Here is a 15432-nt window from a genome sequence, read left to right as displayed (position 1 = left end):
GTTCTGTGTTCCATGGAGAAATAAGTTTGGAAAAGAACTTTGTGCAAAGGAATAAACCGGTGACAATATTCGGAACATTTTGGGGAGAATAAAAGATATTTATGGAGCAGCATATTGTGCAGGAATAGTTGGCAAGAGTGGAAGCTGTGGAAGCATTTGGAAGACTGGAATAAAAGTTAGCAATGACAGAGTGAAACAAGAGAAATGATTTGACTTTTATTTAGCACCTGCTGTAATACTCTCTACAACCTTCTCTTGGGGGTATGGGATGTAATGTACTAAGAGTTGTGGTGAGTGGTACAACGAAGATCAAAGAACAGTCCCTTGTTGTGCTATGTTTGCATATGTTTGTGCCGAACATGATGCCAAGACAAACTAATCCTATCTGGCTGTACATGATCCATATTCCTTCATTTCCTGCATATTTATGTGCCTATCTAAAAGCTTCTTAAATGCCATTGTTGCATGGTACCCATGGCAGTGCATTCCAGGCACCCACCAGCACTCTCCATGTTAAAGAAAAATGACTTTGTACATCTCCTTTAAACTTTATCTGTCTCATGTTAAAGCTGTGCTCTCTCAGCAAGCAGATTTAGTTTAGTTTATTGTCATGTGCACCGAGGTAGAGTGAAAAGCTATTGTTGCGTGCTAAGCAGTCAGCGTAAAGGCTACACACGATGAACAATTGAGCCATCCACAGTGTACAGACAGACACATGATAAAGGGAATAATATTTAGTGCAAGAAAGAAAAGTTGGAGCTGTACGATAGCAGAAAATAGGTAATGGGGATTTGTGGAAGGAGAGGAGCTGGATAGCAGCAGTGGGTTATCTGGATCTATGGGATCAAAGTAGAGACGGCCAGGAATCAGGAATGGGGAAATTTGGTCAGTGATGAGAATTGAGATTTGACATGTATAAACTGCAAATCGTTTTAGACTGAACACATTGAGAAGAGCTGCAACTGGTGTAGGAAATGGCAAGACAATCTGTTCCAAGTTCCTTGGCACCTCCCCTCACTGGGTTTGAAAAAACTACTTGGATCTGAAATGGAGTTATTATGTTAAAAAGTGTAAAATTACTGACAATTAAAAAAAATACCTGTGTGGCAAAGTGCAGCTGTAATACAAAAAAATCTTCTATATATATTTTTTACACAAGCTCCCTAGTTTTTTTGCCAGCATTTTCCTTTCTCGGTTTAAAATATTTTTAGTTGATTTCCCCAGTCTTAGAGCAGACTTTTAAATGGAACTGTTGGGGCATTTGCCCATGGCAAGTGCCTATATGTTGCTGTCAGTGGTAAAAGAACAACATGTGTGGTTTACACACCACTGACAGGGTTTCACAGGCACTATAAGGATATTTCTGCTTCACTATGTTGCATCTTGCACAGCTTTCTTTGCTGGGTGGGTCATGCAGAATATCTGGAGAGCAGGCTGAAGAAGGGTTCCGACCCAAAAGGTCGCCTATCGAATCAGTCTGAAGAAGAGTCCCAACCCAAAGTGTCACCCCTCCATGTTTTTCCAGAGATGCGGAGTAACTCCAGCACTTTGTCTCTTTTTTGTCAAGCAGCATCTGCAGTTCCTTGTGCTTCAGCTTTCCTATGCAGGACAAAGAACGAGCGACAAAAAAAATAAAAAAATAGTTAGGTCCTAAAGGAATACTTACGAAGACTTATTGCCCTTGGTTTGCTCCTGTATTAGTTCGCCTTTAGGATTAACTGTAAAGATTCTGTAGTCTGGGACTCCTACTTGCTTGTAGGCACAAACGTCCTGAAAACAATGGCAAAAGATATGAAATGTTGTAATCCTCCTCTTCCTCCCCTTTCCAAACGTTCTGATACGGAAACTTCAAGTTAACAAATCAGTATTAAACTACAAAGACTAACAAACATAGGTATTTTAACTTTGTGTGGAAGTTTTGCATGCTTTCATACTTTATAAAACATTCACTAGGCCATTTTTAATCTATTGGTTTAAGTTATTGGTAGTAACTTACATTAGGTCGGTTCCCAAAAGCAGCGTAGAAAGGATGGTTGTAAACATTAAACAGACTTTTGATGTCATTCAAACATTCTATCTTAAATTTTTCTGGTTTCTTCTCTATTACTTCTCTGCAATTAAATGGGTAGAACATCAGATATACAATCCATTCCTGTTTATTATCATTGCTTGTACTACAAGTAATAGAGGTGCAGCAGGAGAGCTGCTGCCTCACAGCTCCAGAGACCCGGGTTTGATCTTGACTACGGGTGCTGTCTGTGCAGAGTTTGCATCCTTCCTGTCACTGCACGGGTTTTCTCCGGGTGTTCTGGTTTCCCACCATATCCCAAAGACATGCAGGTTTGCAGGAGTAGGATGGAACTGCAGATGCTGGTTTAATCCAAAGATAAGACTCAAAAAGTTGGAGTAACTCAGTGGGACAGGCAGCATCTCTGGAGAGAAGGAATGGGTGACGTTTCGGCTCGAGACCCTTCTTTTGTAGGTTGATTGGCTTCTGTAAAATTGCCCCTAGTGTACAGGGATGAAAGTGTGTACGGGTGATGGATGGTCGGCATGGACATGGTGGGCCGAAGGACCTGTTTCCACGCCGTATCTCTAAAACTAAAAAAAAACTATATACCATCACAGTAAAGACAGAGGGAAAATGGACTTTTACTTGTGCATAAAACCTATTCCCAAAATACTTAGTCAGGATTGTGACTTGGAATCCTACCAGCTATGTGTCATAGACAATAGACAATAGGTGCAGGAGTAGGCCATTCAGCCCTTCGAGCCAGCACCGCCATTCAATGCGATCATGGCTGATCACTCTCAATCAGTACCCCGTTCCTGCCTTCTCCCCATACCCCCTCACTCCGCTATCCTTAAGAGCTCTATCCAGCTCTCTCTTGAAAGCATCCAACGAACTGGCCTCCACTGCCTTCTGAGGCAGAGAATTCCACACCTTCACCACTCTCTGACTGAAAAAGTTCTTCCTCATCTCCGTTCTAAATGGCCTACCCCTTATTCTTAAACTGTGGCCCCTTGTTCTGGACTCCCCCAACATTGGGAACATGTTTCCTGCCTCTAATGTGTCCAATCCCCTAATTATCTTATATGTTTCAATAAGATCCCCCCTCATCCTTCTAAATTCCAGTGTATACAAGCCCAATCGCTCCAGCCTTTCAACATACGACAGTCCCGCCATTCCGGGAATTAACCTAGTGAACTGCACGCCCTCCATAGCAAGAATATCCTTCCTCAAATTTGGAGATCAAAACTGCACACAGTACTCCAGGTGCGGTCTCACCAGGGCCCGGTACAACTGTAGAAGGACCTCTTTGCTCCTATACTCAACTCCTCTTGTTATGAAGGCCAACATTCCATTGGCTTTCTTCACTGCCTGCTGTACCTGCATGCTTCCTTTCATTGACTGATGCACTAGGACACCCAGATCTCGTTGAACTCCCCCTCCTCCTAACTTGACACCATTCAGATAATAATCTGCCTTTCTAGTCTTACTTCCAAAGTGAATAACCTCACACTTATCTACATTAAACTGCATCTGCCATGTATCCGCCCACTCACACAACCTGTCCAAGTCACCCTGCAGCCTTATTGCATCTTCCTCACAATTCACACAATTGATAGGTTGAAATGCAAATAATCCATGACAGACAACTGAAAGTGGCGTCGAGTGAATTCCGCCTCAGGGAAATGTAACTGTCAAAGATTTTGAATAATTTACCTTTCACCTCTGTGGTTACGAACACAGATAACACATGTTAATTCTGGAAAATGTTCCTCTAATTTTTTTAGTTTACAGGTACTTTGAAATTTTTACAGTATTGAGAATTTTTTTATTTAAACAATAACATGTTTAACATTAAACTGGAAAACTAGCTTACAAAGAGCATGATTGAACCTATGCTCTCAGTTGTTCACCAACTCCACTCCATGCAATCTAGCAACATTGTTGGATTGTCTTTGAACTCTGGACAAGTCTAACAGGTTTTGTCAAGCAACATTTCCGGCACTGTAGCAGATTGAACTATCCCATAACTAAACCTGATATGTTCTCAAGACTGCCAATTTCTATCTAGCTTGCCTGCCTGAGAACCGCTTTTCACTCTCCCTCGCTGCACGTGACAATAAACTAAACTAAATCTACAGAAGACCTATCAATGAGGAAATCAGTCTGTTTATCAATAGCCAGATCCATCTATTCCCTTACAAGCCAATACTTGTAGGTTACAAAGCAGTGAAAGGTCACAAAGTGCTGGACTAGCTCAGCGGGTCAGATAGCATCTCTGGAGAACATGGACAGTTGATGTTGCGGGTCGGGACTCTTCTAGCATGATCTGAAACATCACCTACCCATGTCCTCCAGAGATGTTGCCTGACCTGCTGAATTACTTTGTTTCCTTTTTCTGTCATTTTTCTGTAATTCCTTGTTTCTACAATTGGTGAAAGAGTCCTGGCCAAAGCAACCTTCTGTACTTTGTTTTCTGTGGTTAAACTTCAGTCATAAGCTGTGCACAAAGTAAGTTTCAACTCATTTACCAAATCTTCGGGGGTTTGTAGATGAGGCCATGTCTCCACTAATTCCGCAAAAAGGATTTGGTATTACAACTCATTTTGGAGTTTCAAAAGTAGTTAATAACTTTCCGGACAAGTTAGATGGCTCTCAAAATTACATTTCCACTACGATTCAAATCAAAATTGAAATCAGTCAATAGGGAATCAGCAAAATAAGAGTGTTTAAAATTACTTACTGATTAGAGATCCCACCATATACATACCTGTGAAGAGCTGAAAAAAGACTGCTAGGGGCCAGCAGTACAGGTCCTCTAGGAAGGATTGTTCCTTTATCATTCACCCAATGCAAATACCCTCTTGTCATGTCTGCCATGCCAATGGCACGTGCTGAACAGTAAAGAAATTTGTAGCCATTCCTTTAAGCAAATAAAGAACATTAAATTGTATTATCAGTGAATACGACCTGGGAATACATTTAAGACATTTAAACAAATCTCAATTAATTCCCGCACAACAAATGTTATTTATTTTATGTTAACATTATTTTGTATTCCTTGCACATTTTGATTCCTAATGTACGTCATAAAGTCTTGGTTAACCATTTGCCCCACCTACGGTGTGTTACTCTGTGCCTGACGTTGTTTCTGGAAGTATAATCAGTAAAATGTAACACTTTGCAGATAAAAATGCCTAAACCAAGTAAGGAACAGCCGAATGGTGGAGGAGGCTGCAGAGGGGCGGATGGAGTGTTTCAGAGGGATCTGGCTGTCTGCTCTAGTCATTCACTAATCCCAATTCAGCCAGGAAGATGCTCAGCTGGCATGCTCTCGAACCCACACACACAGAAGAGTCCCGACCCAGAACATCACCTATCCACATTCTTCAGAGATGCTGCCTAATCCACTGAGTTGCTCCAGCACTTTATGTCTTTTTTGGCAAACCAGCATCTGCAGTTCCTTGTGTCCACAAATTAACTCTGTTTCTTTCCTCAAGAATGCTTCGTAAATTGCTGTGCATTTACAGCACCTTCGGGTTATTAATTGAAATGGAAGCATGAAAAAAAGATTTGGGACTTTTATGTTTGGCCATTATTTTTCATAGAGCATAGAACAGTAGAGCACAAGAACAGGCCCTTCGGCCCACAACGTCTGTGCCGCACATGATGCCAAGCCCAACCCTTATCTGCCTGCACATAATCCACCTCTCCATTTTTTGCATATCCATGTGCCTAGACAAAACTCACAATTGTCACTATTATATTTGCTTCAACCCACAATGGCCAGCAATGCGTTCCTGGCACTCACCATCATCTGTATAAAAGACTTGCCCCACACATCTCCTTTAATTTTTGCTTCCCTCACATTAAAGCTGTGCCATCTAGTAATCCTAAAATATGGTTGCAAGGTACACTTACTCGTGTATCTTGTGATAAAGTTTTGCGATCCCTGGATGGGTCCAGTCTTTGCCCAGCTGAGGAAGGATTTGTCCCAAAGCATCAGACCTACATGGAATAACACAATAAGTTACCCGCAGTTAATAAGCTTAATGGAAATTGTTAAAAGACCACCATAAACAAGTGATCTTAAATAGGGTTGTCATAAATAAGAGTACAAATTGGTGGAAATTAAAATAAGTGTCATATTAGTAAACGGAAAGGCAGTCGCACATTTGATAGTTACAAAATAAAAAGGTGATTAAAGAAGCACTTAATCAATATTATTATAACCTGAAGGTGGATGCATCTTTAAAAATATGTTCCTATTTTATCCAATGCAGTTAATTTTTACAATTTACTGGAAAAGATATCTGGACAGAACAAACTTTATGGAAAAAGATAATGCTGGTCAATGAATGCACATTACCACATACATGCATTGGAGGTTTTAGAAATGGGCCTGAGAAATGATGGCTAGGATAATCCCAAAAGGGCAGTGGGGTAACTAGTTGTTGATGTCTTATGTAAAATATATATGTGTGCGTGTGTGTGTGAGATTTATTTAAAGTTATGAGAGGCATACAGAGGGTAGACAGTCTCCTCCCCACCCCACCCAGGGAAATATTAAGGACTAGAGGGCATAGCTTTAAGGTGAGAGAGGCAAAGTTTAAAGGAAGATGGACACAAAAAACTGGAGTAGCTCAGGCAGCATCTCCGGAGAAAAGGAATAAGTGATGTTTTGTCTCGAGACCCTTCTTCCTACAAAGTTTAAAATAATTGTTCAGGACAAGTTTCTTTTTCCACGCCCCCCCCCCCCCCCCCCAGAGATTGGTGGGTGCCTGGAATACATGGCCAGGGGTGGTGATGGAGGCAGATACGATAGTGGCGTTTAAGAAGCTTTGATACTGGCACATGAATGTGCAGGGATTGGAGGAATATGGATCACATGCAGGCAGACAAGAGCTGGTCTTGGCATCGGGCTCAGCATGGACACCATGAGCCAAAGGGCCTGTTCCTTTGCTGTGCTGTTTTATACCATCAGCAGTCAAATGATATTTGTGTGAAGGGGTTACGGATGGCAATAACATAAATGCACTGACAGATTACAATTTATTGAAAGGCGACTAATTGATGATTTAAACCAGCATCTGCAGTTTTTTCCTCCACAGAATTAATGTCGTCAAATTATATCAAAAGGTCTGGAAAATTTGTGGACAAAATTCTGCTTAGACACCGTAGACACATCTCAGCAGGACAGGCATTATCTATGGAGAAAAGAAAAGGGTGACATTTCGGGTCGAGACCTTTCTTTAGACTCAATGTCACCCATTCTTCCTCCCCAGAGATGCTGCTAGTCCCGCCCGCTGAGTTACTCCTGCATTTTGTGTCTATCTTCGGTGTAAATCAGCAAATGTAATTCGTTCCTAGACCACACAGAATCTGGGCATCACACTTACTGGTGGATATATTGGTCTTGGAAGGTGCAAATGATTTTTTGGAATCCAAGGGTTAAATTTCAAATGCAAACTAGGACTAGCTAGATGCATTGAATTCAGATGGTCAATAATTTGGGCAAAGATAATGAAGTAAAACAAAAGCAGGCCGGATCATATGAAAACCATCGGAGGTTAATGAATGCTGCAGACTGCAATTGGACTACTAAAAGTTCCTAGTACAGTTTCAAAGATTGCAAGTCATACCTTTAAAGAGGAAAAGGTCATAAGTTTACAAATAGCACATGATTTGGTCAAAGCTTTCAAAGATTTTAAGACGAAAAATGGCAAAAGTATTAATAAATTATTTTTCTTGTGTAGGAAGTCTAGGTTATTGACACATTGTTTAAAAAAATAGAGCAAGCCTTGTACAAATGGGTAACAGAGACCTGGAGCTCTTCTGCAAGAGTGTTAGGGGTCAATTGTTAATTTCAAAGCTAAAAATCGATGGATTTTTGCTAGAAGGAATATTGGAAAGTGGATTTGATGCAAGATTGCAGGCTCAGTCTTCCAATGACTGCACAAGTTTAAACAGCCCTGCCCTATACATTCTTTGAAGTTTCTAGCAGCCAGCCCCAACACAAAGGATCAAAAAGCCCAGAGATTTATGGCCCACAGTGCTCAGAGGGACTGAGGAGAAGTTTTTTTTAAAAATGCACTCTTACATACACACACACACACACACACACACACACACAAATTCTCTAAGAACACATGAAAGTAATAAAGGAGAAAATAGAAACAGATTTATAAATTAGATGACCTTTGAAAATCTTGGTCCTGTTGAGTAGAAACTTAAAACTTCACTGTAAGAAGCTGTTCAGAGTCGTTATAGAATGATTCAAAAGGATATGGACACTGAAAAAAGACAATGAAGCAAAGAACAAAAGAAGGCTGGATCATACGAGAATCAAGGGAGTGAGGATAATGAATGCTACTCAGTGCAACAGGGTTGTTAAAAAATAGTTCAAAGTACAGTTTAAAAGATCACAAGTCTCATTTTTTAAAGAGGAAAATGTGCAGGAATGTAACAGAAATTAAACCATCACTTATGGAAGCAGTCAAAGAAACACACACAGTTTAGTTTAAGACAAAAAGAGAGGGGAAGCACCACAGTAATAGCTTCCGTGATTTTTATCGACAAGACACTAGTATGAATTCAAGACTGGCATTCAAAATACTTTTTCTTAAATTACACAACAAAAAACTGCATCATACCCAAAAGCAGCAAAAACCTACCTAAATTTCAAGGTTCAGAGATAACACTGCATTAAAGATGGACACAAAATGCTCAGCGGGTTACTCCAGCATTGTGTGTCTATCCTTGGTGTAAACCAGCACCTGCAGCTCCTTCTTACACATTGTATTAAAGGTTGTTTTAAGCAACTTGTGCCGCACCAAATTCTCTGCGTTTTTTAATGAAAAGAACCTGCTAGTGTATATGTGCTTTCAATATACACAACCTACTTGGTAATCGTTCCATCAATATCAGATATGATGACTTTGTCGTTCCAATTCCAGAGGTATATCGTTCCTTCACAGCGGCAGGTTCCTTGGTACTGTGTTGTTATACTAAAGACTGCATCGTTTGGCCCCTCTTTCAGTTTAAGACTTGCCTTTGGTATACATGAACACAAGAAGAAGAAAAAAAATAAGACTCAAGAAAAGTTTAACTATTTTCATTCACACTTCATTCTCAAACTGCATTTCTCTAAAACCAAGTCACCAGTCACTACTGGAGTAAATGTTTCAGGAAAATGGTTTGGAAGCGGCACGGTGGCGCAGCGGTAGAGTTGGTGCTTTTTCAGCACCAGAGACTCGAGTTTGATCCTGAATATGGGTGCTGTCTTTACGTAGTTTGTATGTTCTACCCATGACCTGCGTGGGTTTTCTCTGGGATCTCCGGTTTCCTCCCATACTCCAAAGACGTACAGGTTTGTAGGCAAATTGGCTTGATATAATTGTACATTGCCCCTAGTGGGTAGAATAGTGTTAGTGCGCATGGGATCACTGGTCGGCGTGGACTCGATGGGCCGAAGGGCCCGTTTCCGCGCTGCATCTCTAAACTAAACTAATAAAAAACCCATTTGGTCTTTTTCCGGATGGCAGACATGTAGTGGTAGTTGCCTCAAGAAAATGTCCATGAATGGCACAGATTTCCATCATTTGTCAAGGAATGGAAGTGATTAACTAGGCTTTTTTTAATTTTAAAGTTGCAAGCTCCTCTCTTTCCCAGAATCCCCAAAACCACTAGAGTGCCCTCACTGTTTTGTCAGCACAAACTTTAGACCTGTCCAGAATTCTATTATTTAGTTTAAAATTGGATATAGAGTCATACAGTCTTAGTGTGGAAACAGGCCCTTCGAACCAACTTGCCCACACCAGCCACCTTGTCCCATTTGCACTAGTTCCACCTGCCTGCGTTTGGCCCATGTCATTCTAAACCTGTCTTATCCATGTATCTGTCTAAATGTTTCTTAAACATTGTGATAGTACCTCATAGAATCATAGAAAATAGGTGCAGGAGGAGGCCATTTGGTTCTTCTAGCCAGCACAGCCATTTATTGTGATCATGGCTGATTATCCACAATCAGTAACCTGTGCCTGCCTTCTCCCCATATCCATTGATTTGTCTAGCCCCATGTGCTCTACCAGAACTCTCTTTTAAATTCATCCAGTGAATTGGTCTCCTGCCTTCCGTGGCAGGAATTCCACAAATTCACAACTCTCTGGGTGAAAAAGTTTTTTTTCATCTCAGTTTAAAGGCCTACCCTTTATTTAGACCGTGGCCCCTGGTTCTGGACTCCCCCAACATTGGGAACATTTTTCCTGCATCTAGCTTGTCCAGTCCTTTTATAATTTTGTATGTTTCTATAAGATCCCCTCTCATCTAAATTCAAGCCCAGTCTCCAATCTTTCCTCATATCAGTGCCGCCACCCCGGGGATTAACTTCGTTAACCTACGCTGCACTCCCTCAATAGCAATAATGTCCTTCCTCAAATTAGGAGACCAAAATTGCATACAATATTCCAGGTGCAGTCTCAGCAGGGCCACGTACAACTGCAGTAGGACCTCCTTGCTCCTAAATTCAAATTTTCTCGCAATGAAGGCCAACATGCCATTAGGTTTCTTCACCGCCTGCTGTACCTGCATGTTTACTTTCAGTGATTGGTGTACAAGGACACCCAGGTCTCATTGTACTTCCCTTTTTCCTAATTTGACACCATTGAGATAATAATCTGCCTCCTTGGTCTTACCGCCAAAGTGGATAACCTCACATTTATCTACATTATACTGCATCTGCCATGCATCTGCTCACTCACTCAACCTGTCCAAGTCACCCTGCAACCTCCTAGTATCCTCTTCGCTGTTCACACTGACATCCAGCTTTGTGTCATCTGCAAATTTGCTAGTGTTACTTTTAATTCCATCATCCAAATCATTTATATTGTAAATAGTTGCGGCCCCAGCACCGAGCCTTGCGGCACTCCACTCGCCACTGCCTGCCATTCTGACAGGGACCCGTTTATTGCTACTCTTTGTTTCCTGTCTGCCAGCCAATTCTCTATCCACGTCAATACCCTACCCCCAATACCAGGTGCTCTAATTTTGCCCACTAATCTCCTGTGTGGGATCTTATCAAAGGCTTTCTGAAAGTCCAGATACTCTACATCCACTGGCTCTCCTTCATCCATTTTACTTGTCACTTCCTCAAAAAATTCCAGAAAATTAGTCAAGCAGGATTTCCCCTTCATAAATCCATGCTGACTTGGACCAATCCTTTTACTGGTATCCAAATGCACCATTATTACTTCTTTAATAACTGACTCCAGCATCTTCCCCACCACCGATGTCAGGCTAACTGGTCTATAATTCCCCGTTTTCTCTCTCCCTCCTTTCTTGAAAAGTGGGATAACATTAGCTACCCTCCAATCCACACGAACTAATCCTGAATCGATAGAACATTGGAAAACGATCACCAATGCGTCCATGATTTCTAGAGCCACCTCCTTGAGTACCATGGGATGCAGACCATCAGGCCCTGGGGATTTATCAGCCTTCAGTCCCATCAGTCTACCCAATACTATTTCTCGTCTAATGCAAATATCTCAACTATTTCCTCTGGCAGCTCGATCCATAAACCCACCACCCTTTGTGTGAAAAATTTACCCCTCAGATAATGAATATACTCTGCTCAGAGCTCTTGCCCCAGTTTTGGCACACACTTCATGTATCTGCTGGGTTCAGAAATGCAACTGTAGAAGAAATATATTGCACACGCAGCAATCTTAAATATATTTCAAAATATTGACGGCAGTACAGTGGTGTAACAAGGGCGGCACAACTGGTAAAGCTGCGACCTCGCAGCACCAAAGACCCAGACTTCATCCAGATCTCGGAAGCTGTCTGTCTGGAGTTTGCCCATTCCCCTTGCGACTGCATGGGTTGCCTCTGGGTGCTCCGGTTCTCTTCCCACATCCCAAAGAATTGTTGCTTTGTAGGTTAATTGGCTTCTGTAAAATTGCCCCGAATAAGCTGGGAGTGCGATAACATACAACTAATCTGAAGAGTGGATGACATGGACTCGGAGAGTCGAAGGGCCTGTTTCCATGCTGTATCTCTAAACTAAAAGTACTCAAGGGTCCCCGTTGCAAGAAGTTAAATGTGAATTTGAAAAATCTCATATGTCTTGAACCCCTATGTACTAAAAATGTATAATTACATCTAATTTAAGCAATTAATCATGTTACGGAAGACTTTCTTACAATTTGTTCCGAAGATAACCTCAGAGACTTCTTGTAAGAAACAGAGTATCCCTGAGTGGGGTTCTCAGAGTGCTTTGGATCATTTGCTGTTGGTTCATTTGGTTGAGTTGAGTCTTCATCACTAGAAGAATCCTCCTCCTTGGATCTAATCAAGAGGTAAAGTGGGAAAATTATCACTCACATGTTGTGCCAAACATTAACCGTTCTCAAAAAATTTCCGTGTTCTAATCCACATCAGGCATAGTTTCACAATTGATATTTGTGTGAACACATTGATAGCATGCAATTATACATTTAGCAAAATAAAGCACAAACATTTTCAATTCAACTTGTACAATAAAGCTAATTCGAGTTTAAGTAAGTCAAAATATGAGATTTTTTGCAGTGCAGTGCATTTGTGCAGTGAATTTTGTGCAATGTCACACATGCTTGGAGAAAAGTGGTGGCGGCGCAAGGTCTTCTGCTGTGGGATGCAGCGGTAGAGTTGCTGCCTTACACAGCCAGAGACCTGGGTTTGATCCTGTCTATGGTCTTTTCTGTGTGGGTTTTCTGTGGGTGCCTCCCATATTCCAAAGAAAGGGAGGTTAATTGGCTTCTGTAAATTCCCCCTCGTGTGTAGAAAGGTGGATAACATAGTCTGAAGAAGGGTCTCGACCCGAAACGTCACCCATTCCTTCTCTCCTGAGATGCTGCCTGACCTGCTGAGTTACTCCAGCATTTTGTGAATAAATACCTTCGATTTGTACCAGCATCTGCAGTTATTTTCTTACACTAGAACTGGTGTATGGTCTGCGTGGGCCTGTTTCCACGCTGTATCTCTAAACTAAATAGCATTTTCTACTCATGCACTGCTGTGCACGAACAGCAAGAAGTGAGACAATTACGCTTGCAGAAGATTTCTCAAATTAGTGGCTTAAAATATATGGCTGGCATCACATGAATATTATCTGTGGCTTAATACAACTTGCCTGCAAACTTACTAATGTTTCTATACTAGATCCCACCATTGTTAGACATTATCTACAGGAGACCTGGTACCCAAGTCTCACAAAATAGACACTGATGCTGGAAGTGCTAGGTAGAATAATTCGGTGCAAAATTACTTGCAGATGAAAAACGAGAAGGTGGGTTGAGAGCAGCTGAGAAACCAAGGGAAAGAAGAACACGAGGAGAAAATAAGAATGCAGGAAAAAAAAAAGAGATAGAAAGATCAGAAGCCATCACGTCTTCAATAGTTAAAACCTGAAGGAATAAAAAACAATGATCATGGTTGAGCAGAGTATCTATTTTCAGTGCCATATATATTCATAATAATGCTCTGATTTTTCAGCCCCAGTAATGCTAAATGGCAGCAAATAACACCTATAATCTCTCTATTCTTTTGCATCTGTGTTAACATGCAACCATGGTTACATGTTCTATTTATATCTACCAAGGCAGCAATTTAATTTAAATTACAGTGAATCAGTGGCCTTAGACATAGGACCTGATGTAGTAGTGTGTTAGATTGGAAATAATCCAAGTTTGGTAGTGGGATGGTAGTTTTAGCATTTCTTGCTGAAAAGGAAAGAAAATTAATAAAGATGCAGAGAAGCTTTTGTATTCAACGTAGAAAACAGACAGCTTTATTTCACTCCTATTTTTTAAATTTACACATTGGGCGGCATGGTGACACAGCTGTAGAATTGCCTTAGAGCGCCAATGACCCAGGTTCAATCCTGACTACGGGTGCTGTTTGTACGGAGTTTGTACGTTCTCACCGTGACTTGCTTGGGTTTTCTCCGAGATCTTCGGTTTCTTCCCACACTAGAGATGTACAGGATTGGCTTGGTGTGAAGACCCTCCCTCAGTCTGAAGAAGGGTCTCGACCCGAAACGTCACCCATTCCTTCTCTCCTGAGATGCTGCCTGACCTGCTGACTTACTCCAGCATTTTGTGAATAAATACCTTCGATTTGTACCAGCATCTGCAGTTATTTTCTTATACTACAGGCTTGCCTTGGTGTAGATGTAAATTGTCCCTAGTGCGTAGGATAGTGTTAATGTGCAGGAATCGCTGGTTGGTGTGGACTTGGTGAGCTGAAGGGCCTGTTTCCACGCTGTATCTCTAAACTAATCTAAACACAGGTTCTCCATCTTATAAAAGCAGCAAATATCAGCGAAGGTCAAAGACATGCAAATTTAAGATTTTGAGGTTTGGCAAAAGTAATCCTTTACTAGGGTGAGGTCCAAAATGTGTCAAACTTTACCTGCTGGTGACAGTGTTTCGGAGTTGATCAGGTTTGTTGGCGTCATTCAGTTTTTCTTGTGTTTCAGGCTGCCAAAGCATGTAAAAACAGTGATTACAGAGATGAGAAGGAACCATAGAATGAAAGGTTGAACAAACCCTCTCAAACTCATTTCTTTCAGAATTTGTAATGATTCGGCCTCAATCTATTCAAGAAAGATTTTTCCAAACAAAAATTCTCTCTACACCACCCTCCACCCCAATTGGCCAGGTCAGATACACCATGTAATATGTTGAGTAATGCCTGTTAACATAAAGCACAGGTTAGATTTAAAAACAGTGATATCTCCTGCATATTATTTAGCAGTCCCTTGGGAGTACTCTCACCATCAAAATAGAGCATGCAGGTGTCAGAAAATAAATTCCAGCAGTGCAATGAAAAAATTATTTTAAAAGGTTCGCACTGCAATCTTCGGATGCCTCGGCATGGAATTCTGCAGACCTGTCTGTAAGTACATGTTAAAAAGCCCTCTTTCCACTTGGGCATTTCCAAATTTTGCGGTGGACTTTGTGCCACCAGTGGCTCGTAAGGGTAAAACAATCACATGGCTAGAAGACATGGGCGGCCAAGTGGCACAGATTGATTGATTAGTAGGACTAGATGTTACAATCCCCAAGGTTTGCACTACAATTGACTGGTGTTGTTCTTGGGGGTGACCACTAGGTAATGTTGCTACCATTCAGTTGCTGCCATACAGTGTCAGAGAACCAGGTTTGATTCTGACTACCAGTGCTACCTGCACGGAGTTTGTACATTCTCCCTGTGACTGCGTGGATTTTCTCCAGTTGCTCGAGTTTACTCCCACATTCCAAGGATGTGCAGGTTTGTACGTTAATTAGCTTCTGTGAATTGTTCCTATCGTGAGTTGGATAGAACTAGTGTATAAGTGATCGCTGGCCAATGCGGCAGAAGGGCCCTGTTTCCATGCTGTA

General features: G+C 41.4%; 1 protein-coding gene across 2 annotated transcripts in view; it reads right to left on the bottom strand.

Annotated features, from left to right (window-relative positions):
* The window catches only part of lpin2 (lipin 2), a 94811-nt gene that overhangs the window by 6626 nt on the left and 72753 nt on the right, over window positions 1–15432 (bottom strand). For both annotated transcript variants that reach the window (XM_078397282.1, XM_078397281.1), the window contains exons 13-19: window positions 14462–14529; window positions 12214–12358; window positions 8914–9062; window positions 5933–6019; window positions 4782–4934; window positions 1997–2111; window positions 1667–1770 (exon numbers count right to left, since the gene is read on the bottom strand). In XM_078397282.1, the coding sequence (XP_078253408.1) occupies window positions 1667–1770; window positions 1997–2111; window positions 4782–4934; window positions 5933–6019; window positions 8914–9062; window positions 12214–12358; window positions 14462–14529 (821 nt within the window). The remainder of the gene's footprint in view (window positions 1–1666; window positions 1771–1996; window positions 2112–4781; window positions 4935–5932; window positions 6020–8913; window positions 9063–12213; window positions 12359–14461; window positions 14530–15432) is intronic.

The sequence above is a fragment of the Rhinoraja longicauda genome, chromosome 4, assembly GCF_053455715.1.
Source record: "Rhinoraja longicauda isolate Sanriku21f chromosome 4, sRhiLon1.1, whole genome shotgun sequence".
Classification (NCBI taxonomy): Eukaryota; Metazoa; Chordata; class Chondrichthyes; order Rajiformes; family Arhynchobatidae; genus Rhinoraja; species Rhinoraja longicauda.
The sequence above is the reverse complement of the archived record's forward strand: the minus strand, read 5'-3'. Positions and strand labels throughout refer to the sequence as shown.